Below are 27,636 nucleotides of genomic sequence, written 5' to 3'. Positions count from 1 at the left end.
GAGATCAAATGATACATATGATTGTGAGGCTTTAACTGGTAATTATATTTTGAAATTGCCAGACATGTAAGGTTGACATTGAAGATAAGCTTAAATTTAGGGCTGGGGTAAAGCTTCAGCGTCCAGTTTGGTTTTCACTGAATTGCATGTTGTTTTTCTTAGGAAACTTTTCTGCAGGTTTAAATGAAAACTTTTTTTTTCTTTTTTTTTTTTGGTTTGTGTTTTTTTTTTTGTTTGGGGGATATTTTTAAAAATTAAAAATGAAATAGAAGTTTTTTTTTAATTTGGAAATATTCCTTATGTTTCCTGTGGTGATTAAACTTAAATTTCTTTATAATACCTGCTTAGTGTTGGGCTTGCACCTGGCCTGTGCCTCCTGTGGTACCCCATGAGCAGAACCTTCCAGGCCGTCTCCGTCCTTGTGTCTCCTGAAAGGCAGGACATGCTGTGCTTTGTGAAATGTAATTCAAAAAGACTGTGGTTTATCTGGAAAATAAGGTGATATGTATGTTACTAGAGCTTTCCTGTAACATTGTAGCAGCATTTCCAAATGGAAAACTTCAGATTTTTGAAAGACTTGTGTTTTGATTTTTTTTTTTTTTCATCAATAGAATTCTGTTTCCCGTTTTGCACAAGTTCTCATTATGCACAAAAGCAATGCTAACAGAGACTTATCTCCCAGGAGAAAAGGCAAGGGCATCTCATACATGATCCTGATACAAATAATTAGGCCCACAATATACACAGCATGGTAATATGGGGTTAAGCATGGCATGAAGGCTCATGTGGTGGCCAAGAAAACAAGGAGAACATGAAGATTTTGAACAGCTGTGTTGTCCGGGCATTTAGTTAGGTCTCTCTGAACACACACACTTGAAAAACCAGTTTAACAGCAACATGTGCTGGTGGAGCACAAAGACAAGCAAGTAAGTCTGGGTGCGTGTTGGGAATCCTTCAAGGAAACAGACATTCTCATGGTACTTCTCCAGGGCATCAGGGATGAGGTGTCCAGAGTTGCAGGATTGCAGGTAGCATTCCTTTTGTTAATGACTAATCCATACCAAAGGAAGTCATACTTCTATTTCAGACAACCTGTAACCTTTTTATTTGGGTTGTCTTGGGCTAGGTTGTTTGAGAGAAGCATTCTTCTGTTTGGTTTGTGCGGTGTCCAGCATGAGTGAAGTTCGCTAAGAGTTGTTGCAATAAGGGCAAGAGGTGTCTTGTACTTTAAAATTTCACTTTAGAAAAATACATGCTCTAAAACTCCCATTAAATTCACATAGAGACAAAGTATTTAATGTGACTACTGGTTGAATTGTACTGATTACTGGAGTCATTAACATAGAAGGAACACTTCTGAAAATTGGCAGTTTTAGAAAGAATATAAATTGTTTCTTTGTTAAGTGAGTTATTGTAGGAACTTGTTGATCTGTCTGTGTTTTGGGTAGTTACTAGTTTCACCTGAACCTTAGAGAAGCTGGGTGTTTGTTATCACTTAATTGTTTTTATTATGTTCTGCTAAGAACACAGAAAACCTTTATTTTCTATTTGTTGCTGTGAAATTGTTTCAGTTTTCCAGCTTCACAGATATACGCTGTATCAGTGGTTTTTAATTGTGCATATTCATGGTTTTGGTGTTTTACAAGATTCTGGAGGTTAAGACTCTCAGCTCTCACCTTTCTCTTTTTGTTTGCTGCTGATGGAAACACCTTAGCAGCAGCAAGTAAACTGCTGGCAAAGGAATTGCAGCACTAAGATAAAGCTGTTTCTAATCTAAATGCTTCTCAGTTGAGAATTGCAGTATGAGGAAAAAACATATTCAAGGCATCGGTCAATTGTAGCTTTTTTCTGATGTACTGTATTTGCAACTATATTTGAGCTGAGCACAGCGAAAACTTGGCCTAATTGCAAGGACTGGAAAAAGAAAATAACTTGCACTTTTTTTTACCCTGAAAAAATGGTTATTTCTTCAAGATGAAATGGATACCTGCATTATGGAAGAAAATAATAACAGTACTGTGTCTGTGTTAATTAAGTAGTTGGAAAAGAATGTACAGATTTGTCATTGAATCTTCCTAGACTTCAGATCACACACTGGAGCATATTCCTGATAGCATTAGTGCTAAAGGGAATACTCTTCGTTTTGATGATACTTTTATTGCTACCTTCCACTTCCAAGAATTTGTATAAGATTTTGGGTACAGTCCTGTGCAATAGTATGCTACAAGTAAGCCTTTGTAATTCTGGAGTATTAAGTATAGAAAATGACACAGGGTTTCATAATTTATTTGTAATTGGTACCAACACCAAATTGTTTATGATATGAAAGAGATACATATTACTTCTGTGAGACTGCATGTAAATATATATATATATTTAGGCAATATTGGTTTTGTAACATTGCTGACTTCACTTCTAACATACTGTTTTTTCATCTTAGGTCTGAGGGTAACTGTGTTACTAACATCATCCCTCATGGTATTGGGAGCTGGCCTGAGATGTGTTCCAGTTTCAGACCTAGAAATTAGGAAGAAGTAAGTGAATTAGTTATTTTTAACATACATATTTTATGCTGTCTGCTAATGCAATTTTTGCTCCTTCTGCAGAGAAATGCTAGTACAATTTTTCTGCATCAGTTTGATACACCAAACATTTATTGTGTAGATGTGGGCTTACATGCTTCTTTGCTTCTTAAATGGATTTTTCTAGTTCTTCTACATAGAATCTGAAGATCAGAAAGCTCTTTATAAACTTGAGTTAATTAAGTCTCACCCCATCCCACATAGCTAATCTTAATCTGCTTTGCAAACAAGGAGCAGAGATTTGGAGAGGTTCAGAAACTGGCCTGAGATCACACAGGGAATCATGCCACAGAACCCCAAACTATGTAATTTCTATGCAAATGTTATATAATTAGTTCATGTTTCTCATATTGGTTGTATGGGAATGTGCAGTGAGACAGATGAATTTACATAAAATGGGCTTTCTCATGTAGTCTCTTCAGTCTGTATTCCAAAGCAGCCTTGTACTTCTCTGTGGTTGAAATGAATGAGTTGTATACACATGCGATGTAAGAGTTTGTGATACAGATTCCTTCCTAAAAATCACACAATCCAAACAATTCAATTGTCCTGTCAACATGTCCTGAACCTGGGAATCCTTAGTAAGTACAGGTGTTGCACTCAGTTTATACAGCCAGAGAATATGGATCACTACTTGTTCTCTTAACTTTCTTTTTCCTCATGCTAAAGGAGGAAGGAGTACTGGCATTGCCACATTTCTCTGCTTCTTTAAAAACAGTACTAGCACTAGCTCTTCACTAGTTGTCCTTGAATAATATGTAAGCAGTAAGAACTTAGTTAGAAAAAGTTTTTGTGTTTAGTTCCCCTCCCTAAATTCTGATGAGCTTCTAGGCAGTCCTTGTATTATCTCAGAATGTTCATGTTTTCCCTTAGTATTGTCTACCCCTAGCCTGAAAATCATTTTGGAAACCTTTAAATTGAGAAAGAAAATGTTTGGTGTGAAGTAGAAGGCAGATGACTGGGTACCATGGATAAAGGGTTACCAAAGGAAACGGTTCACAGAGAAGAATAAGAGAATGTAATAAATGCATTGATTGTAAAACTAGCCCCAATCAGGAGTAAGTAGCGAGTATATCATGAATGACTTCATAAAACTAAGTGCAGTGTGGCAAGTAGGGGGGATGCAGTTTTGGGTCTTAAGTACAAGAAAGTATAAGGATAAGGAAGCACCCAAGGTGCCCCTGATTCCAGCCACCCATTTCAATGTAATGTTCAAGGACTTCATGAGCAGGGGAGGCTGAACTAACCATATTATGCTACCATTCACAGTGACCCTTTAAAGGCAAAAATGTACTATTAAGGTAGCCAGGAAGAGCTGTCCGCATTGTGCCTTTACTTTACCTTTTCTGAAGATGCAAAGGGCTGCTCAACATCCAGGTCATCTGTTCTGACCAATCTTGGATTAAATACGTATTTAATTTTTTTTTTTTAATGGGCCAAATGAGTTGAATGAAATGTGATGTCTTACGTAGCTTTTCACTTAAGATTTGTGCCCCCCTAGGCTTTACCAAACAAGGGTGGAGATAGTAACAACCCAAGAAGAAATTCCCAAATGAGATTCAAATGTGAGGTGTCATCTGGGGAGTGGGAAGGAGAATTTCCACATGTTCTGATCACCTTTAAGCAAGGTTTTCAGGTTTTCTGGTTTAACTGCAGTGAGGAGACCTAGGAGAACAATGAAATAAACACCTAAGGGGAAACATTAAAAAAAAAAAGACAGGCTGTGGACTGATGAAATAAAATATGATGGTACATTTTACTGAAAACTGTATAGGGAAAAGAAAAAAGAGCATGAGCAGAATCCTGATGGAAAAGGTTGTTAATTTCATTTATTCACGATGTGAAAATGTGCATTATCTTGAGAAATTTTCAAGAATTGCAGCTCTACCTGAGGAAAATCGTTTGATCTTTTATACAGTTTGGTTAAAAATCTAGGGAGAATTAATTACAGCTAACTGCATGAAGCAAAAGGATGTTTTTCAGTGAATGATCTATTCTATGAATGTTTCTTGAGACATTGTAAATAATTGTACAGACTGTGTGATGTTATACCAGGTAACCTCCATTGTTTTGAGAGCTAAGGCTGAAGGCCATTTTTTATCAATTACTTGAAGCATGGTACCAAATGAAGTCGTATTTTTTTGAGATTAGCATTATTGCTTAATGCATTAGCAACAACTGGCTGAGCACTTATTCTGAATGTGTATATGCGTTATTGCAACAGTTTGAACATTACAGAACCATATGTACAAGATCATACACAGGCTAATACTGGAGCATTTTGGAAGCCAGTGTAACTGGAATTTCTTTAAATGCTTTTGCATGCTTTGTAGCATGTTCCTTCAGTCCCTAGGTAATCTGCAGTAATATACCAAAGGATTTCAATGGGGCAATTATGTCAGAGTTAAGATACATAAAATTACAAGAATGTTCATGAGGTTTGTCAGGTTTAGGTTTGGTTGGGGTTTTTTTTTTTCCTACTTTGTAGCTGTCTCTGCTCCCTCAGCTCTTGTAATTTAACATTAAGGAAAGCTACTAAAGCCCATTGCCTATCAGAGCAATCACAGACATAAAGAAATCACCGCTAAGACTGACATTTAATCCTGACTGCTTTATGCACCTTATGTCACGCAGACCTGTAATATCCAAGTGTGTTCTTCAGCTCCTTTCTAGTCTGTAATTATTCTTTTGGCTCTAGTGTGTAGCAGCAGACTAAAACTATCTCAAGTTCTCTGAGTCATGTTTTAAACACAAACCTTAACCTCTCATTTCAGTTCACTTGATGCTTGTGTATGTGCGTGACTTGCATGAGGGAAAATTGAGGCTGCATATTTGAGTGTGTCTTTTGAAGCAGCTGTTCCTTATGGTGAATTTTTGTTCTCTGCCAGTGTGTGACCTAAAACTGTACTGGGAATCAGTGCCAGAACTGCATAAATTCAGTGAAGGCTGAAGTGGGAGTGCATGATGAAAATGTGGAAGTATGGACTAGCATGTGAGATTGAGGAACCATCCTATACATGGAGTAGTAATGTGCTTACCTACCTACTTTCCTCTCTAGCCCACTAATCTGTGAGATTACTGTGTACATCATACAGACACTGAGGTTAAAAAGAGTTTTTCTTACGTACCATGCACTTCTGGGTTTGTCAAATGTGCCAGATATGAGGCAAGGAATTTGACTTTTTAAAGTTAAGGCTTAAATTATGATTCCTTTCTAAGTTTCTTTCTTTCTAACTTTCATAGTTAATGTAAATTATATAGAACATTAAAAAAACGTGTTATCAACTTGACCATTCCTGAGCTTGTACCTTCTTCCCTTCCCTGAAGGGTACAAGAGCATCAGTAATGCTTTTTGATGTGTTTTGTCCAGTCGTTTCCTTTTTGACTGTTGCTTGGTGCTAAGTGAATATTTTCATTGGACTATTTTAGAATTTCATTTTTTATCCTCAACATTATCATTACTAGGAAGCCATTTTTTTATAGGCAAAATCAGGATTGGTTCCCCCCCATATAACACTTCATATTTGTCGCATATTCTGTGTTTACAAATAGACGCACATACATCTTAGGTCTTCCATATGACTGTAAAATAATAAATCTAGGCAAAAAGCTGTATGAACTGAAATTTACAAGAAGGAAGGAAATAAATGATGAAATCAGCCCATAGCCATAAATTTGTGGCTTTCAAGACTGACTGTGTGATGTAAGACTTCTTAAAATATTTTGAAAGACAGGATAATTAAAGACATGGAAGTAAAAAATGTCATGTAATTTGTCATTTGTATTAAATATATCAAGCAATTTACTACAATGTGGTATGCAGTGAGCTGGTAGTGTTTGGCCTTCACATTAGATTTCACAACAGTGAAATAGTTACTGAGGACCTTGAGTCAGGCAGTGAGAGGGTGCTCCTTGGCAATAAATCCCATAAAAACATTTGCTGGGAAGCCAGCAAAACAACAACATGTTGAATGACAATAGAAACAGGAGCAGTTATTTATGGAATCAGTTATGGGGGTCACACCAATAATTTAGATCCTGTAAACAACTTTTTGTTGTTTAATAATACTACTACTTAGGATTTTTTTTTTCCATATATTGATGTTAGCTTTTCCATTTATTATATTTGAAAATTCACTCTTACCACATTTTTAGTACATTTTGTTTCTATTAGGTAGTTGCAACCTAGTTTGTGTTTTATTCTTGTTAGACTTATTCTTTAATAGTTCCATGTTATGTCTTTTTCGTCCCTGAAAGCCTGAACAATGACAGGGGATCATCTTCTTATTTGTGTTTTCTAATCCTAAAGCAACCATGATCCACCATTGGATGGAGGCAATTCCAGTAAAGACAAGACACGCTAGGATTCTTATATTCCTTGGCAATATTCAACACATTCACATGCTCAAAAATCCTACTGTAGACTGAAGCAGCTGTGAAGAAGAGGGAATAAAGTGTTCCAGGGGATGAAAAAGCTCTTAGAAGAGGATGGTAGAAGGCTCTGCCTCTAAGAAATAAAGACAGAGTGTGATGCAACTTGTGTGCTCTCTAACTCATTGGGAAGTGGAATGAAAAAAGCATTTAATATAAAGTGTGGTACTGGGGGTAAAGAGATGAATAAACATACCTATTTGTATGGTGTAGCTCAGTGAGTGTAGGAGGAAGATGTAAGATGAAGCACTTGCCTGGTACTGATGGCAGTTGCTGGTTTGTACTTTGACTGCAATGCTGTGAGAAAGCTGAGCTGGGTTAATCCCTAGTACCAGAAAAAGAAGTAAGTGGGGAAAAAAGGCAGCAGGTCATTCACAGGTAGGTTCTCGTGGGGAATATTTAATTTTTATGCCCATGTAACTTAATAGTTTAGCTTGTTTTTATTACCTCCACCATCTTTATCTTATACACAGGTTGTTTTTTTCTAACATCTACTCCAAAGCTGCTGTTTCAGATGAGAGGTCCTGTGAGTTGTTCCTAAGTGGCAACATTTTTTTCCTGCTTTGCTTATTTGTCAATGGTAGTGATGGATCTGGGGGGTGCTTAAGTGTCCCTCTGGCTGCCTGGGGATTTTGCCTGCTGCCCAAGTTACACATCTTGTGATGGCAGGTGTTAACTGTAGAAACCTTTTAATTTTTTTAATCATACGGGCTCTTTGCCTTAGTCTTGTGACTTGCATTCTGTTGGCTACCTTCTGTCCTTAAAGAGGAATTCATATTAATTGAATTTATATCAAACTTGCTGCATTATAATCAAAACACCCTCTTTCACTGGCCAAAGAAAAATTGCTCAGGAATGTTTAAATAGGTCTTGTTTATCTCATTCCCTAATTTGCTATACTTATTGTACACTCCTACTCTTTTACTAAAAAAATCCTACTTAGAACCTGCCTTGTGCTAAGTAATCTCCATCGGCTTTCTCCAATGGCAGCTCTGATAGCAGCCAGTCATTGAGCCCTTCCTTCATAACTTGTTTGAGTATGCTTTGCCTCATTAGCCCATAATGTAATTGCCTACTTTGTGTTTACAGCAATGCTGTTTATTTTGGGGCTGTTCATATTTGATGAGTGTGTCTCCATTTGTGTTGCTTTAAAGATGTTTTCTTTTAATAATGGGTTTGTGAAGTGGGTTAGCTTTAAAAGAAAAAAAAACAACAAATTTTAATTAAACAAACAAACAAAAATCCAAAAATCAGCTTTGAATTCATGTGCCTTCATCCTCAAAACTTGGATAAAGCTTTAAGGGAAGAAACTCTCTTTTCATCCATGTCACAGTTTTGATGGTTGCACAATAACACGGTGTGGTGCTGTAAGGATGTGAGTGGATTTGTCACCATACTGCCAGGGGTCTTACTGTATGCCCACTGTGTCTCTTTCCTCTGTCAGGACATCTAACAGAGATACCAGGTCTTGACCTGAGGTAACTGCTTTCTCTCAATGCAAGTCCTTGTCCCTCTCTTCACTGACTTTCAGTAATGACGGTTTTGGAGTAACTCTGATTTTCCAATCCTTTTAAATTTAAACCCAAAACTCACTGTTTTTCAGATCATTGTAAATGTGTTTGCTGTTTGCCTTAAGAGTGGGAGAAGACGCATGAGGCTGGGATGCCTGGGAGATGTTATGGTTCTCTCCAAGTCTGCTCCCATAATGATGTGACCAGCTGTGCTGAGGCCATGATTTGTACAGGGGGTGAAACATGAGCCCAGTTCCTGATTAAAATGGTCAAAAGCACATTTTTAAGGTTTTTTTTTTTCCTTTCTTTTTCACTTTATTGCTGGAGAAAATGTGCCACACAGTGACTCAGGCTTTCTGCTTGTAACAATTTTTGTTACTGATGGGGAAAACCAGCTTGAAGTTACTTTGCATATCAATGGTTGTATGCATCAAAAAGAAGCTAAGAATTGCTAATGGCCTCCATCCATGAATATCCAGAAGGCATAAAGCTTTTTTAGTATAAATATATCATTTAATGAAAATATTGAAAGGAAGTGCATTTCCATGAAATTCATCTATCACAATGTTGGTTTTAATAGATGAATTCATTGCTTTACCCAGAGGTTTTTCACTTTCCAGTCTTTTTCCAGGTATAGGGCCTTACTGCACTCGCTTCAGGTTAGGAACAGAACAGCATTTGCATCAGGTTCTCCCCATACTCTGGAGCAGTGAGTTGCTATAAAGCATGAATTTGATTGCTTTAATTCTATCTTTGCCTTAAAAGGTATCTGAACATGTTCTATTTAATAGAACGTTCTTTCGTTGGATTTGTTTTCGTGAGTCTAAAGGAAAAGCTCTATCCTCTTGTAGTAACTTGATTGTGAAAGATCAGAGTTGGTTCTTTGTAAAACTGGTATCAGTACCCTCCAATGTATAATAAATCTGCTAACATATAATGTGGATAAGTCCATGTCTTTTTGTGTTCAGTTATCTGCGTGAGCAACTTGCATCATACAGCAGTAGTAGACACTCTAGAATAGGAGGTATTCACTTGCTTTGTTTTCATGTAGTGAGGCTAAATTCAGTAGCTCTTTAAAAGTGCGCTGAAGTCCTTCAGTGAAAGGGTCTTTTTTCATTTGCTTCCAGTAGCTCCCACAATGAGCTAATCGCTATATAAACATATTTGTCTTCCGAATTAGCAGGAGTTGAACAATCCTCTTCTTTCAGTGAGTGAAATTGTCAGGCATGTGGAAGAAAAACTGGTCATCCATTTCTGTAAAATAGCAACTTCTTTATCCTCAGCCGCTTTTTGTGTTGTTAGGAGCAGCTATTCATCTACTAAACTTTTCCAGACTAAGAGACATGCTACAGCGATGCCTTAGTGCAGCAGCAGGGTAGCACTCTGAGCGCCTTCATTGGTCCTTGCACTTTGCTCAACAGGAGCAAAACCGAATTGCTAATTTTTTTTTCCCTGCATGAGTATAGAAGTTTAAATAGTGACTAAGTGGTCAATTCACATGGCAGCTAATAGGAACAGCATGGTAAATGTTTCAATTTAAAAAAGGCATCAAAGTTTTGTCTTCACGAGGACCCAGAGGAATCTGATTTCCCAGTTGACCAGGGGCTCATCAGAAGCTGGTAGTGAAAATTGCTGCTAAGAGAATCAGACCAGTGCACTGGAGCTGATGGCCTTGCTCTTGCCAGTGTTGCCTGCCAAAGAAAAGGTGAAAATGTGTTAAAATCTAGATATGACTTCTACAGTCCTAGCCTTCCCAGCCAAGTTCAATTAACATATCTTAGAACTGAGCTTTGCAGGCATATTGTAGTGTTTTGGTTTAAATCTGTTGTATTAAAACTTACTTTTTAGCTAAGTAATTTTCCTTATACTGTTACCTTTGTTTCCTCATCTGAGTACGGAAACTAAATTTTCTTGCATTTAAGTCCAGGCCCAAGACATACTGTGGTAGAAACACTAAGTGTCTGGGGTTCTTATGTAGAAAAAGCGCTTATACAACACATAGCTTTTAAATAGCTTAACAAATCTAATTCCATGCATGGTTACAGTCCCATCAGGTATGTGTCAACCCATACAGGGAGCACAAGATATATAAAGCTGACTGTAAATGGAACCTCTTTCCTATCTTAACTATGTGGTACTATCATCAATCACTAAAATCTTTTTTTTCTGTATAATCTCACTTTTCTTACATACCCTTTTTGTTCAGTGATACTGTAATTTCAGTATTTACAGCTTTACAGTTGTGGTTTTTTTATTGTTGTTGCCTGTTAGGGTATTGTAATGGTGACACCAGAGATGGATAAAACAGGTATAACCAGATTAATTCTCATATGAACTCTTCTCTCATATGAAGTCTTCTCTCAGGAAAGTTATGAAAATCATATAATTTATTTGTGATATGACTTGACAATAATTTGGAAAAGAGATGACAATATAGCACAATAAGAGTCTTCTCTAATTTTTTCTGCTGTCTATACCTTGTTCCAGCTTTTTGCTCTTCAGAGACCAGTTTAGGAATAAATGTGATCATATTTTGTGCAAAGCAGTGTGTGTATATAAATATATGTGTTTGTGTATTTATTTTCTTTTTATATATATTGCAAATATATATAAATATTATAATTCAAATACGTAAGTTATTCATTACTGTGATGCTGTAGCACATTTTGCACTAGTCCTCACATTTTAATATATACACACGCACATATATATATATAAAAAATGATCTTTTTTATAGAATCATAGAATAGTTAGGGTTGGAAGGGGCCTTAAGATTATCTAGTTCCAACCCCCCTGCTATGGGCAGAGACACCTCACACTAAACCGTGCCACCCAAGTCTCTGTCCAACCCAGCCTTGAACACCGCCAAGGATGGAGCATTCACAGCTTCCCTGGGCAACCCATTCCAGTGCCTCACCACCCTCACTGTAAAGAACTTCCTCCTTATATCTAAGCTGAACTTTCCCCATTTAAGTTTGAACCCATTACCCTATGTCTTCTCACTACCTTCCCTAATGAAGAGTCCAACACCCTTGTAGGTCCCCTTCAGATACTGGAAGGCTGCTATGAGGTCTCCATGCAGCCTTCTCTTCTCCGGGCTCAACAGCCCCAACTTTCTCAGCCTGTCTTCATACGGGAGGTGCTCCAGTCCCCTGATCATCCTCGTGGCCCTTCTCTGGACTTGTTCCAACAGTTCCATGTCCCTTTTATGTTGAGGACCCCAGAAGTGCACACAATACTCCAGATGAGGTCTCGCAAGAGCAGAGTAGAGGGGCAGGATCATCTCCTTTGACCTGCTGGTCACGCTCCTTTTGATGCAGCCCAGGATACGGTTGGCTTTCTGGGCTGTGAGCACACACTGAAGCTGGCTCATGTTCATTTTCTCATCAACCAACACCCCCAAGTCCTTCTCTGCAGGGTTGCTCTGAATCTCTTCTCTTTCCAACCTGTAGCTGTGCCTGGGATTGCTCCGTCCCAAGTGTAGGACTTTGCAGCTGGCATGATTAAACTTCATGAGGTTGGCATGAGCCCACCTCACAAGTGTGTCGAGGTCCCTCTGGATGGCATTCCTTCCCTCCAGCCTATCAACCGAACCACACAGCTTGGTGTCATCGGCAAACTTGCTGAGGGCGCACTCAATCCCACTGTCCATGTCAGCGACAAAGATGTTGAACAAGACCGGTCCCAACACCGATCCCTGAGGGACACCACTCATTACTGGTCTCCAGCCGGACATTGAGCCATTGACCACAACTCTTTGCGTGCCGCCATCCAGCCAGTTCTTTATCCACCGAGTGGTCCATCCATCAAATTGATGTCTCTCCAATTTAGAGACAAGCCCCAAGTTGTGTGAGACAGTGTCGAATGCTTTGCACAAGTCCAGGTAGATGACGCCAGCTGCTCTACCCCGTCCATCAGTTCCATAGTGCCATTATAGAAGGCCACCAAATTGGTCTGGCAGGATTTCCCCTTAGTGAAGCCATGCTGGCTGTCACCAAGCACCTTGTTGTTTTTCATGTGCCTTAGCATGCCTTCCAGGAGAATCTGCTCTAAGATTTTGCCAGGCACAGAGGTGAGACTGACTGCTCTGTAATTCCCCGGGTCATCCATTTTCCCCTTCTTGAAAATGGGGGTTATATTTCCCTTTTTCCAGTCATGGGGAACTTCACCTGGCTGCCATGATTTCTCAAATATGATGGCCAGTGACTTAACAACTTCATTTGCCAGCTCCTTCAGGACCCTCGGATGGATCTCATCAGGTCCCATGGACTTGTGCATGTTCAGATTTTTAAGATAGTCTCAGACCAGATCCTCTCCTACAGCGGGCCTAAGGTCTTGATTCTCACGGTCCCTGCATCGGCCTTCCAAACAACTTTTTTGCACACAACTTCGTTAGTCCAGAGGTCAGGTGTACAAGAACTTTGAAGTTTTGAAATTAGACCCTGGCCGGGCTTCTGAAATGGTTAGAAACAAGATAGTTGGGGTAGATATTTACTTCCCCACTTTTGCCTTAAGCCATTCAGTCTGTCAGTTATTTTGTAAGTCAGGGATGAATTTCTGGTGTCGTTTTTTCCAATTTTCTCTTTCATGATTGGGATTAAAAAGCCTTCTACTCTTGTGTTGTTTTCTATTATTTGAACTCAATAACTTTCTACTTTTTGATACATGAAAATAATTGGATGATGATTGGATAAATAATGCATCTCAAAACAGTGGAGCTGAATGGATAACAGATGAAGATTACTCTGTTAGTGTAATAAGAGTGAAATACATTTTTTTCCAGCTGGGTAGGGTTCTGAGCTAATGTAATCTTTTTACCCCTTTTCTCAGGGAAAAGAAATCTTGATGTGCAGAATGAAACTGAAATAGTGACATGGAAAAATGCAGTTGCTCTTTGCATGTTTTTGGTAGCAGAAGCAAGAAGAAAATTGAGGAATAACACAAACTAACATCTTTTGGTGTTGAAGCAATTCTTAGTGCTAATGGTGTACAACAGGAGACTCCTATATGCTGTGAGACCAAAATCTAGTATGGTGATGATCAGACATAGTAAAAACAGCAAAAAGCCACCAGTACTGTTGGGCTCATATTTCACTGGGAGATGGAGTGGCTGCAACGTTTGTCTCCCAGAATAGAAGCTTAGTAAATGCAGTGAATTGTCTTGAATCTCTTGTCCGTGCTTCTCTAAGGAAATGAATAAAGACTCTGTAGAGGAATAATGCAAATAACCTATTTATTTATTTATTTATTTATTCCCACCCCCTGGAAAAAGTAGCTTAATTCTTGCCTGTATTGAAAATCAAGTAAAATAAGGTTTAGGCTTTTATCATATGCAGAGATATTTCATAGACTCCACTAGGTTGGAAATAACCTTTAAGATCATAAAGTGCAACCATTACCTCAGGACTGCAGAGACCACCATTAAACCATGTCACTGAAGGCCTCATCTGCATGGTTTTTGAATGCTTCAGGGACGGTGACTGCACCACTGCCTTGGGCAGCCTGTTCTGATGCCTGACCACCCTCTCTGTGAAGAAATTGTTCCTAATATCCAATCTAAACCTCGCCTAACGCAGCTTGGGGCCATTACCTCTTGTCCTACTGCTTGTTACTTGGGACAAGAGACCGACTATCACCTCACTACAACCTCCTTTCAGGTAGCTATAGAGAGTGATAAGGTCCCCCCTGTGCCTGCTGTTCTCCAGAGTAAACAATCCCAGTTTCCTTGGCCGTTCCTCATAAGACTTGTGCTCTAGACCCTTCACCAGCTCTGTTGCCCTTCTTTGAACCTGCTCCAGCAACTCAGTAGCTCTTGTATTGAGGTAGAAGCCTGTATATCAGTGGCAATTTAGTCTGAAAATAGTGTTTATTAACCATAATATATTAGACCTGAAAAGTTCAGCAATATGAAGATAAGAGATATTCTGCCCTGAGTGATAATGTCAGGCTTGGTAAATGCCAGAAATACAGATGGAAAGGCAAATCTGTGGAAACAGAGAGCACACCAGGCAGGGTGAGGTAGGAGAGAGAGCAAGCAGCCAGAACACCAATGGAAGAGACCTACAGAGAGGCAAAAATTGTCTCTTACGTTGGTTTGTTGTTTTTCTTTATTTTAAAAAGACAACTAATATAGAATTAAAATTCTGGATTAAGATACTACTTTCTTCCTTTGAATCTCCAGAGTAAAATTAGTATCTCTTTCTCCCTCAAATACAGAAGTCAGTTACAGAGCTTTATTCAGATGCTAGAGTTTGATACATTGGAAGTGTAAGTACATGAAAAGAGTATGTATAATTCTCACAATATATAAATTGGGGATTTTGTTTGGTGGTTTGTTTGCAGGTATTTTGACAGAACTTTCTTGCCTAGTGAAGTGCCTACATACCCATAGACGCCGCAGAAGAACGGTTGTACTTTTTTCTGATTTTAGTGAATTTTATTTGCTATTAGGATTGCTATAGAGTAGGTATATCTTAGTGGTATAAGTGAACTTACTTGCTACTCAAATGCAGCTGTTTCTGGGGATGTAGCATAGCTCTGCAAATACCCTGGAATAGTTTAGGATAAGTTCGAGAGTAACTTACTGTAGTGAGATAAGTAGAATGAATATACCAAACTGAACAAGGATACCTTAGTTTGTCCAAAGTACACTAGGTTGGAGAGTAACCATAAGGGATTCATGTACTATGTTGTCCAGAAAACTGTATCAGAGCATTATTTAGACAGTGCTTTTTATTTATGTAAAACTATTTCATTTTGTTTTATTGGGGGCCCCCAGTTTAACAAGCATTTAAAAGGTCTGATGATGCCTTCATGGTGTCCCTCTGAAGTACATCATGAACAGATAGTAATGAAATCTATCCTCTCTGTGTGAACTTTAAGAAAGAAAAAAAAAAGTAACCGGTTGGATATATTTAAGAGTGGATGTTACTTCTGTCCCAGCTCAGAAAGCATTTCCTTCAGATGGTAATAGCTTTTTCTTTTCCTGTATATTTATATAAATCTTGTTTGAAAATGTAATTTCTAATCAGCTGAGAATTGGTAGCATTTATTCCTTTTTATTGCAATCTAGCTTGTTAATTTGATAAAGAGTCTGTCAACATTTCTTTTGCATATCTTGTTCCTTTGTGTGCTTTAAAAAAACTCCTTTTACACTGTATATTATTCAGCCATTTGTGGCTTGAAACACTGCCTAAATGCCAGCTTATGTTTCCCCATTTTCAGGCCGTAGCTTTTTATGTCTGACAACTTGAGACTTGCAGCAATAACATCGAGTTCCTGCTATGCTTAGAAAAACACCACCCATTTAAAAATATCAATTGCCACCATTTTATTGCACAATGGATAGGTCTGCTTTGGGGGAGTTGCAGTATTTTGTTTGACTCGCTGGTTTTTATACATGACGTTTTTTATACATGAAGGTTTTTTATACATGAAGTTTTTATATAAATTCTAAAATGCTTTTGCCTTTCATGGCTAATCACTTTTTGGAAAAGTCAAAGTGGAATGTTTCTGGCTGACTTGCATGTGTAGGAAAGCCTTCAGAAAGTCCTTTCTGTATGTGCTCACTGTACTAATATTTAGCCAAAGTTTGCAGAGACTTCACTGCTTGGAAGTACTATCTCTTTTCTGTCACCAGTCTGATCTGTTAAATCCCAATGAGTGTGAAAAATGAGAAAGATCTTGTTTTGCTTGGCTGTTTCAACAGTATGTTGAGAATGACCAGATTGCTGGAGAAGACGAATCTCTTGGAAACCTCAACAGCTCAGCCTCCTCATCTGTAGGCACATCAAGCTCATCTGAGTGTGTAAATAAAAATAAATAATGCAGTGAAAAAATATGCAGAGTATTTTGCTGAAGTGCTTCAATTTTGGATCTGCTATAACTAATTTAAATCTTCTGTAGAGATTTATGCAGGCAAGGGGTCAGGTTTATGACATTTGTAATTTACAGCTTTCCTGCTACTACATCGTTTATACTTTATATTCTATCATGATACCTTTTTTTCTGCAGAGAAAGTCCCTTTTATACTCCCTTCCTTTCCTCCTTTGAAGAGAACATTTTCTTCTCCATTTATCTGAGGTAGTGAGACCAGAGTAGCTCTGGATTCTTTAAATGAGTCTAATTGGGCTTCTTTTAGTATATGGAGGATCTTTTTTTTTTTTGCAGAGGGCTTTCATTTCTTTGTGCAGTTGCTCTGTCGCCAGCAGTCCATATCTTACATGCTTTCTTAATTAAAAAAAAAAAAAACAAAAGAGGCAAGCAATTATCATCCCAATGGCTGTGGTCTCTATTCCAGGCTGATTCACGGAGGGCAGCTGTTGAATGGCTTGGCGGGGCCAACTGTGATGAACGCGGCGCCGTTTCTTTCCACAACGTGGTTTTCTCCGGATGAACGTGCCACAGCAACTGCCATTGCGTCGCTGCTCAATTACCTGGGTGCCGCTGGCGCGTTTCTAGTGGGACCTCTTGTGGTGCCATCCCCTAATGGAACATCTCACCTTCCACTGGCATCGCAGAGCAACGCTGAGCACATCAAGGACCGCATTGAGGCTGTGCTGTATGCAGGTGTGGTTTAGAAATCAAAATAAAATTTAAAAAAACTCTAAAAGATTTATATGCCGTTGTATGTATTTGGGACTTGTGAAGCACTACCCTCTAGTGGTTGGTTTGCACAGAAAACATTGGCTGACTGATGGGAAATAACAAAGTGGTAAAGTGTTACACAGGAATGTGTAACACTTTACACACATTCCTGTGTGTACACTTTACCACTTTGTTATTTCCCATCAGTCAGCCAATGTTTTCTGTTGTACCATCAGAAGTTTTAATTGTTTTTCCTTCTTGTGTAGGAAAGATGTTAAACTAGCTTTTTTTTTATGACTGATTCCAGAAGAAATATTTCAGTTGTCTGTATTGGCTGCTCTTAGGAGAAATGTCTTCTAGGCAATGTCTTCTTTCCCTAAGCTTTCAAACAGGTTTTTGCTTCTTGAATTTTCATTTAAAATGTGTCTATTACAGGTTGTTTTTTTTTCCTTTTGTAGCTGTAGGGATGGAAATCCATAGTCTTTCAGCATTATATTCTTTCCTGCATTAAATCAGCCTTAAATTGAGGCTCACATATGCCTTTCAAATGTGATTATATTATAAGTATTTAAAAATCTAACATTGCAATTAAAACTCAGTAGATTTTGGTTTTAACTGGAAACTCAATAGTTCTTATGTGGTGAGCAACTTCAATGAAGTGGTTAACAGTTTAGTGGAAAAAAACGGCTGATATAAAATTCGCCTGGCATAACCCAGATTACATAAATCCTTGCTCTTTTTCATGCATTGGCTTCTGTGGTTCTTTGTGTCATTTACAAAAATTAGCAGCAAAGATTTAAGGAAGCATAGTTGCTTAAGTGGCTTAAGTGTCTGTGACCTGATTCTTATTGGATATAAATTGGTATAGCATGAAGAGCAGCTGAACTTTACCATGTCATGGCAGTTGCATGTTTCTTTGGGGTTTTCCCCCCTTAGAATTGAAGCATCTGAACTGCAGCCAGGAGTTAGCCCTAAGTGTTGCAGAAGTCTTAAAGTGTATCTGCTGTGTAGTTGATATGAAGGTTTATGGGATTGAGTTAGCTGTTTGTGATCATGATTGTGATCCTGGACATTATTCTCATGGAAATTTCTGCTGGGTGTGCCACTTTAATACTCATTTTAAAGAATGTGTGAGGAGTTGGATCACTATTTCAGCAAGTATTTTTGAGTAATCTACTTTTTACTAGACTCAAATGTCTTGGAACAACAAGGAAATTTGGGGTTGGTTAGGCCTTTTTCAGAGGTAAATATGTTGGACTCCAAAAATCTCATGACAGGGAAAACCAGCCAGTGTGAAAGAAGGAAAAATGAAGGCAAGTCGGCCTTTGTCCTGAGGAGCTAAGGGGAGAAAAAATGTAGAGATTAGACACATGCATTAGCTCTCCCTCTCCAGATTTTCCATGAAGAGAGAATAATTCGTCTACTTACAGGAAGTACAGTTTTGTGCCCCAGACCACTCTTTTGAGTCTGATAGCACTAGAAATGTAGCTTTCAGCAGCCCATTAGATTGACTTTCTCTTCTCCTCTGGGAGGTTTCCTTAATCATTTTCTTCAGAAACAGGGATAGATCTTGCTTGCCACTAAGGTTCAGAGGTGTTTCTTGCCTGTCCCATGTCTCAGCATGGCTCTTTCTGAGCAGTTAGGATTTGGGAACATCCTGTAGACATACTGGGATTGTTGGTCCCAACAGAAGATGGTCGTACAGCAGCTCTTCAGCTTCCTAGGAATTGTGTTTTATGAGGCATCAGTAGTTCTTAGTATTTGAAAGTGTTTTGAACAGAGATAAATTCTTTATGCAGCTGCGTATGTGGTTGTTTCATATGGGGTATGTCTTTTCAGGAGCTACACCACCTTTAGCTGTTCAGGCAGTAAAAAAGAGCTGGTTCATGAATGTTAACTACAGTGAATTGTGGTGATGGTAGCAAAATATCCAGCTGATTTAAAATTGATAGGAACTGGTGAAGAGAAGGTTGCTTTGAATCCCTTGTGGGATTTTTCCTGTCTTTCCGGAGAGCTGAGGGAGCAAGGTCCCTGCTGTTTGCCTCCCCTATGCTCTATGCCAGGTAGGCTCCAGAAGTGGGAGGAAGGCTGGCTTTTGATGGGTGACTGCCTCATGCTGGTTGTACAGCTCTGTTCACCTGTGTTGCAGAAAACACCTGGTAGGTGTGGTAAGGTGCTGTTTGTCCCCTTAAACAGCTGGGCAGAAAGCAAAGTTCAAATTGACTTCGCAGATACTGGTAGATGTGTTACAAAATACAGGAGAAGAGGGAACTGTCCCTTTCCCCCATTTGCTCAGTTAAGTGTGGTCAGGCTTGGTGTGACTTCTCCTTTTAGATGCCATGGAAAAGCCAGTTTCACAGGATGAGCACTCTGCATTCATAACGGAATTTGTGAAGGAGCATGTTGCTTTTGTGTGAAGTAGTGTTAGATAAGCAGCCTCCAAAAGTTAGGTGATGACTTTTAAAAGACAGTAATGATGTGAATTGTTAACTGGGGATCACTAGCATACCAAGAGTGTGCAGATTTTCCAATGACTTAACCTCAAACTTGATTATGAGGCAGTTGCTTATAAACCCATTCTGAAATTGCTCTGTTAACTCCAGTCTCTTCTGTGTTTTAATAAATTGCTGTTCCTTTATCTCAAACATGGACTAAGAGCTCAGCTGAATTACCACAGCCTCTTTCTGTGGTTTCTGTGTTGCTGCACGTTCTGGTTCCCAGCTGAAATAGTACAGATGAAGAAAATCAGGATTGAATTGTATTACCTGGATCGCATAAGGAAGCTTGAATTACTCTCATCTGTAGCCAGAGCTTTTAGCCATGTGCTTCCCTAAATATCAGTGTAAAATATTATTTGTTTAAAAAAAATTCATGTGTGTGCTCTTGAGTGCCCTTGTTCCCTCTCTACATTTCAGGGCAAGATGGGGAGGAGGGTTTCTTGGTTTATGTAAGTTTTTGTGTTACAAGTAGCCTGTGTGAAGGAAAAAGACTTTGTATAAAGGAGACTTGTGTCTCTATAAAAGTGGTGTTTTCTTCTGTTTGTGGCTTCAGGGTGCCTGCTTCCTAGGCAGAGATGCAGGTGTCTCTCCAATTTGAGAGTCATGGGTTACTGTAGTGCAGTACCTACCTTTTGTGAAGTATTTCAGATTCACTCCTTAACAAGAACTATACACAGCTGTGTTTCTGCACACTAACTTATGCTGATTTGCCCAGTTCTAAGTGCTTTGCTGCATTCATTGCACTGTTCAGAAGCCGATAGCTCCTGTTGAAGAGCTCCTTTTTTTGTGATTCCAGCTCCCTTGGACTCAGTATTGATCTATTTCTTACCTTTTCTCTTTTGCTTATTTCTGCTCCCTGCTTTCAGTTTGAAACTTGTCTTGGGACTGTATTTTTCTTTATCTAGTCTGGTAAATGATGATGGAGATAAAGGTGTGGATTTCCTAATGAGGAAGGAATGCAACATGGAAGAGATTGTATGCGTTTGGAAGTACCTGGACTTTTGATAGGAATGCAAGTGTGATACACAAAGCTGACATGGCACTAGAGACTTTTATTCTTCAATAGAGGGAGCTGCTTTAGTTTCCAAAGTGTATTCTGCACTTCTGTGCATGAGGGCAGTGCTTGCGAGGCAAATTTGTTAGCCTGGAAAGTACAATACTGGGAAACATTAAAAGAGTTGCAAGAAGCTACTACAAGGACTGCATGCTGAATTTAATAATAATAAAAAAAAAATTTAAGTTTTACTGTACTGCTCCTACTGCAGCAATTTGGCAGGATTCTTGAAGTAACGCATAGAATAGGCCCCAGATGGGCACCTGTTATGTAAAATATTACTGTGATTTAAAAAAATTATCAATGTGGTTTGAATTCTTTTGAAAAAAAACTAGCCTTTCCCCTTATGGCATTGCAGTATAATGAAGTTAAATAATAAGTACATCGGACAGAGTTTATGGGTTTGTGTGATCACATCCTTGGTGGCTGTCAAGGTCTATCAATTATAGACTGATGGTTTGCAGTCTATAATCTTCCTTTAGTAGTTTATTAAAGCGTGTGTATGCATGTATACATATGTATAACTATGCATAGACCTCGATGCAGGAGAAGGAGATAAACAGCTTTTGACAAGCCTTGCTTTCCTGTCCAATATCATCCTGTAGTGACAAAGCATCTCACCCGTTTCTTGTAACTGGGATGATCACTTACGGCCAGTTCTTTGTTCACTGCTCATGGTCTCAAAAACAATGTACACAAAGATAGAAATTAATCTGTTTTCTGGAGAAGAGAGAGCATAGTGAGAAGGTCTAGTTAAAGTGCCCTTGACCCTCAGAACATGCAATTAGACCATAGCAGAAAAAGAGATGCTGTGTAATTCAAAATGAATCCTGTAGTATTTGATTGTGAAGAATGGCATTGTCACATTCCCTGTATGGCTTCAAAAGAAATTTAGTGCAGACTTTTTTTCCACATACCAAATAGAAGCATTCATTTCCCTTCCCCATCTCCAGCTGATGCATTTAGGGTCCAAGTGTTATTTACTTTTAACTTTACTGAATTTATTTTCTTCTGTTTTAGCAGAAGAGCTGGCAAAGTGCCATGTTCATATTGATTTGTTAAAAAAAGAGAAGAAAAAAGAAAATTGCAATTGAGTATCCAGCTCTGATGGAATTTATTTGTGGTGTCAGTGAACACATCTTTGTTATAAGATCGCAGGTTCTTTTAAGATAACACACTTGAGCTGTACATTTTTCTCTCCAGCAGCAAAGAATCTTGTTTTCAAAGGGGATAGGAGAAATACTGGGAACGAGGACTGTGGAGAACATGATATACATTGTAAAAAGGCCTGTAAAACAAATTAATTAGACTGACTGTAGGTAGAGTTGTTTTTCCAAAAGATGACTGATGACAGGGCTTGCTGAGTGTTTTCTGTGAAGTGCTCAGCACTTTGCAAGTTCAGGTCCAAACTTCTGCTATGAAATTTTTCAGAGGTCTAGAATACCTGCTGCTGAACAAGGGAATCATCTGCAAACAGCTGTATTCTTTCATTTTACTCCCTATTACCCATGCTGTGTCTATTCTTGAGCCACAGCTGCTCCTATGCTTTTCTCCTAATAAATCTTTTGCCATATAATACTGTTTGTGTCCGAGATGCTGCCTTGATTGACCGTTCGTTTGTCATCATCATCCTGTGCACAAAGTAATTATCATTCCACACCCTGGGGCTTCCCCATTCCCATCTGTTTAAAGTCTCTAGCACACTGTTACCTGCACTGCATAACTTCCATTGTGTGGAAATGTGGCCAGATCTTCATAATGCAGTTCTCTCTAAAGAGAAAAAGCAAAAGCTTTCTTTTTGCTTCACTGAATTCCCGATGTGTGAGACTGGTTCTCTGCAGCTCCTGTCACTTGAATGGACTGCCAATTTTTCTCCATCTCATTGATTTCCCATCTCAATTTGAAATCTTGCTTGGGGAGGAAAAAAGAAATTCTCCCTCAAGTTATGGAGTTCTGTTGTCAGGAGCAGTAAAGCACTTGAGGTAGGATTTACGTATCAGAGGCTGGCTGATACCAGTGCTGTACCAAAACAGGTCTTTAGATGCTAACATCTGTTCTTGGTTTTGTTTTTCTTTGCCATCTTGTTTAGAATTTGGAATGGTTTCCCTGATATTTTCCGCCGCTTTGGCTTACTTCCCCTCGCGCCCTCCATTCCCTCCCAGTGTGGCTGCAGCGAGTCAACGGCTCAGTTACAGGAGAAGTTTCTGCAGACTCTTAAGGTAGGTTGGGTTTCATTGTTTTCCTCATTGGGTTTCCACTTCAAAGCAGATCAGCACATAAGTAAATAAAAACAAGTGTGCTTTAATCATTGAGCAAACAAGTTGGTTTGTAGTGCTTTTAAACAAAATAAAATTAAATATTAATGCTAAGACATAAAAGGATAATAACTGCTAAAAAGCAGACATTAAATTTTAAATCATTGGCTATATCTCAAGCCGTCATGCCAGAGCTCTTCAGCACCCGCACTGCTTTTATTCATGCTGTTAGCACAGCTTTTCTCATGCAGTGCTTCTGTTGTATCTGGTTATACAAGATTAACAGTGTGCACCCTGCTAGGGTGAAGTAACAATTAACAACACTGGGCATAACTAATTGATAAGCTACTTTCTTCCGTGCTTATTATATTGGAATGATTTTAGGGTTTGCTTGTCATTCAGAGGAGTATTCAGCTGCTGTCATTCAGCTATGGGAGCAATGAATGAACTATCTGAAACCATTATATGATCTTTTAAATCTCATTGCTAGTATGTTACAATATGAAGTGGGAATAGGAGAAATCTATCTAGATGTGTTTCTAAACAGGTTCCAAGGTGAGTTAGTTTCCTTAAAATTTTGTTTGCTTGTTTTTAAAAAAGGTTGTAAAGAAAGTGACATCTCCAGCTTTGCAACTTCTTCTAGTGGGGCTCTTGGTAAGACACAGTCCCACTCCACCACAGTGTTTGTATATGTCTTGTGTAGTGGGAATCTGATCTCAGATGAACAAGTAAAGCAACTGTAATATTAATGCTGAATAATTGTGAAGGCCTGTGCCCTGTACATGATACTGCACAGATTAATTTCCTCGGGCAAAGAAGAGCCACTCCCATGGTGCAGAATACGGCTGACTTCACTGGGGAGCTTCAAACTCTTGCTGTAATTGTTTATTGGGTGATTTAATGCTAGAAGATGCGTCTATGTACAAAGGGCTTCTCGAAACTTAATAAATGTGGAGCTTTAGGCATTTAGCTATTACGGACCTATTGTGGCTGTGCTTGCTAAAACTATTTAAAGCTAGCAAAACCGTCTAATTCCTTCTTGTAACTTTTTTCTTTTTTTTTTTTTTGAGGTTTTTATTTCAGTTTTGGGAAGTAAATAGTTGACAAGATGTTTAATCCTGTGTGTCCTTGAACAGGCTGGCAGTTGGAAGGAGGTGTGAGTACGGCTGGCTAGTTAGTCAGCAAAGTGACCTACTCAGGGTATTAAGAAATTGCAGTTCCCATAAGGACACTTGGCACACACAGTAATGCCGTTACGCACCCAAGCTGGTGTGTGGTGAGACCATGCCTGAGGGTTGTGTTGTAAAAATGTTGCTGTTGAACAGAAATCCAAACAGCAACTGACCCTGAAGTTGAAATATAAAACTTTTGTTGACAGTACTCCATTTGGGAGCTTTATAACCATTAGATTCCGTGTTCACAGTGTTGTAAACAGTGGACCTGAGATACTGTTAAGGTCAGGAGGTAAACAGCAAAGCTGGCTTACTATTCACAATCAATGAACCTGAAGAAAACAAGCTAGATGCTTAAATAATGAGGATAGTTTATAGTGTCTCCAAGAACCAACAGGGCTTTTAAAGTGCGGTCAGGTAGATCATTATATCTCCCTTCCTTGTGGGCTTTATGCATTCTTCCATGCTACCCCTTATCAAAGGCACTTCTTCATTCCTCTGTACATGAAACAATCAACAGTTCGTCATTAAACCCACATATCTTAGGGAACCTTTCAGGAACAATCCATCAAGCAAGGGGGGTTTTACAAAAGAAAATGGTATCTGCTGTGTTTCAAGAGAAATCCATCATCTGATTCATTAGGATTTTAAGCTCTGTTGCCTGCCTAATCTAGGGTTCATAGTTCTTGGCACAGAGAGCCTTTCTTTTGACTTAGTGGTGTAGACTGAAGCTAATCAGCTGATGAGTAACAGGAAATCATATTTTCCCCGTATTGAAGACTTACCCTCTGGTATAAAACTGTGTAAGGCATTAAGAATGTGTGTAAGTTAGTGGGCTGACCCAACTGTGCACCAAAAACCGCTCATGATTATTGAGATGTTCATAATTTTACTCTTCTCTTTCCCCCAAGCTGCAGTTTTCTTACTTCAAAACAAAGCTGCGTAGCATAACTACCATTGAAGTCATTGACCTTTTTCTTTGAATGCTGAAGGGATCCATGACATCCTTGCAACTCCCAAACTCCTTCATGCCTTCAGGCCCTTGAGCAGTCATCTTCATGAGCTGCTTTTTGCTGAGTTGTATTTATACGTATCTTCCTTAGGGTCAGCCAGTCCCTATAGGCCATTTTGGGGGGACTTGCTTAGGAACTTGGTGGTTCTTCTTGATTTGGAGGATTCCTGTTTCTGACAGATTAGAATGATTAGCTGATCTCTGGTTATCTCCTGATACCAACTCTCTCAGCTTGCAGTGGGAGTTGACAGGTTAGTCATGGTTGGGGACCTAGATCTATCTCTTTTAACAGTCTGTCACACACTGTGACAAGTGTAGCTTGAATTTCTGTTACAAAAAGTACAGTGCCTTTCTGAGTTTCTTGGGTGAAGCAAATAAGACTTTTTTTTTCTTTTTTTCCCCTGTTTCAGAATATGCCACAAATTTCTATGGAGAAAACTTAATATAAGTAAAAAAAAGTTAGCAACTCTTAATATCTGCATCAAGTAAACATGTAGTGATTTTTGCTTTGAAGTAATTAGATGTTTTTAGCCAGTTACATGCATTTTATATTTTAAAGGGACTGTGTAAGCAATTTTGAAATTTCATAACAGAGTTCTTGTGCATCATTATTTCTTTAATGAAACTTTCATATGACATCACCATACAGTGATGGAAGCTGTTCAGAATGTGCATGATGTTAATAGGCACTGTCAAAGTTATTCTGAAAATGGTGACTGACTTTGATGGGGCTCCCACCTGCACCACCCTGTTGCACGGATTCTAGTGGTATTAAGTAGGTTTCTGAAAAAACACCAGAAGAAAAAGCCAATTCATATTTCCAGCAGAATGGTTTAACAGAGAGAGGCTAATGGTGATATCCTGTCATAAGGGCTGATACGATGGAAAACAGTGTGGTTTCACCAACTGATGGTGTGACAGACAGCATATTTTTCTGTTTTCAGTGGAGCAATTGCAAAATTGCAAAACAAATACAAGTGACTGGCACCATGAAAAGCAGAACTGCTACTTAAGTTGTGTGTTTCAAATGGCTTTAGCACTTACTGTAGCCAGCATTTAGCTATTGCTGGACAAGGGGGACAGAATGACATCTAGTGATTGGTGCAGATTTGTCACTGCCATGCACCCTTTCTCCTGATTAGCTTCCATATTCTGGAAACAAGGCAAGGTGCAGCCTCTGTCACTGAAGGATGTCATTATGCAGAGCTGGTTTTCTAGTATTGGTACTAGGGGTTGGACATGGCACAGAGCAGCTATCCGACATGCCAGTCTATCTTGTTGCTAGAGTTACAAAAGACAGATACACCACTGGAGATCTCAGTCAAGTAACTTACAAAGTACTCAGCCCCTCAAAAGTAGCTGTTTAATGAAGATGAGGTTCAGGTAGCCAAAGATTTTGAATACTGAGCAAGTATTTTGGAAGAGTGAATTCAGACTTTTTACTTCTTTGCAATCTATGACATGGCTATATGATGTTTATGCTAAATGGGCACTTCCCTTTTATTTTATTCTACAGATGTTGAATTAGCTTTTACATGAGTAGTATTAAATAGCATCAGAAACCTGCTTTAAGAGATGACAAATGATACAAGGTAGACTAGGATAAGAGTATGGCATTCTTAAGAGAGAGAAAAAACATTGTCAGGAAGACAGCAAACATTTTAGTATTCAGAGAAGTGCAAACAATGTATAGAAGAGCTGAAAGCTTGGGAGTTGCTTTTCTTTGCATTAAAAAATAAATCTGACACAAATTATATTGAAAGAGGAGGATATGTTCATGTGATAGAAATGTGTTATTCAAAAAGAGGATGTGTGAAAAAGAACAGTGAGAAAAAATGCTGGCTGGTGTGCTGTGCATGGATCTTTTAGGAGAGTAAAACCATGCAAGCTGCAAGCCTCTGAATGTTTTGAAGAATCTTTAAAGCTCTTTGCCTCCCTCTTGGCTTTCATAGCTGTGTGCTATCAAATTGCTGATGCATGCCAAGGACCTGGTGCTGATCAAGATCAATTTTATGTAAATTGTTTGTGAAATGGGGGAAGCACATTTTATGGTTACACAGATATTCCATGGGATAACCTTGGAATCACCATAAAATCTCTTCACTTTAAAATATTACTGTTGCAGAGTTCAAAGTATATTTTTCTGTTTTTATTCCCAAATCAAAAGATTTTTTGAGGAAAAGTCGGATGTCTCTTAGCAAAGATTTCACATTTGATTTTGGTTACGGTGGGTGGGAGAAATTGATGGTGGTATTTGTCTGCCATCTCCTGTTTACAATGTGTACGATGAAAATGATCATAGAATCCACTAGGTTGGAAATGACCTTTAAGATCATAAAGTCCAACCATTACCCCAGGACTGCCAAGTCCATCACTAAATGGTATCACTTTTTTGAACACTTCCAGGGATAGTGATTCCACCTCTTCCCTGAGCAGCTTGTTCCAATACTTGAGCACCCTCTCTGTGAAGAAATTTTTCCCACTATCCAATCTAAACTTCCCCTAGCACAGCTTGAGGCTGTTACCTCTTGTCCT

At 38.8% G+C, this 27,636-nt stretch overlaps 1 protein-coding gene across 1 annotated transcript in view; it reads left to right on the top strand.

Moving 5' to 3' along the window:
• SLC49A4 (solute carrier family 49 member 4) overlaps positions 1 to 27,636 on the top strand; it is a 66,720-nt gene that overhangs the window by 17,182 nt on the left and 21,902 nt on the right. Inside the window, exons 2-4 of the mRNA XM_062607090.1 lie at positions 2,441 to 2,534; positions 16,824 to 17,092; positions 22,752 to 22,881. Coding sequence (XP_062463074.1) covers positions 2,441 to 2,534; positions 16,824 to 17,092; positions 22,752 to 22,881 — 493 coding nt within the window. The remainder of the gene's footprint in view (positions 1 to 2,440; positions 2,535 to 16,823; positions 17,093 to 22,751; positions 22,882 to 27,636) is intronic.

The sequence above is a fragment of the Pezoporus occidentalis genome, unplaced genomic scaffold (genome assembly GCF_034315485.1).
Source record: "Pezoporus occidentalis ecotype Australia unplaced genomic scaffold, CSIRO_AGI_Poc_V1 ctg12, whole genome shotgun sequence".
Lineage (NCBI taxonomy): Eukaryota > Metazoa > Chordata > Aves > Psittaciformes > Psittacidae > Pezoporus > Pezoporus occidentalis.
The sequence above is the reverse complement of the archived record's forward strand: the minus strand, read 5'-3'. Positions and strand labels throughout refer to the sequence as shown.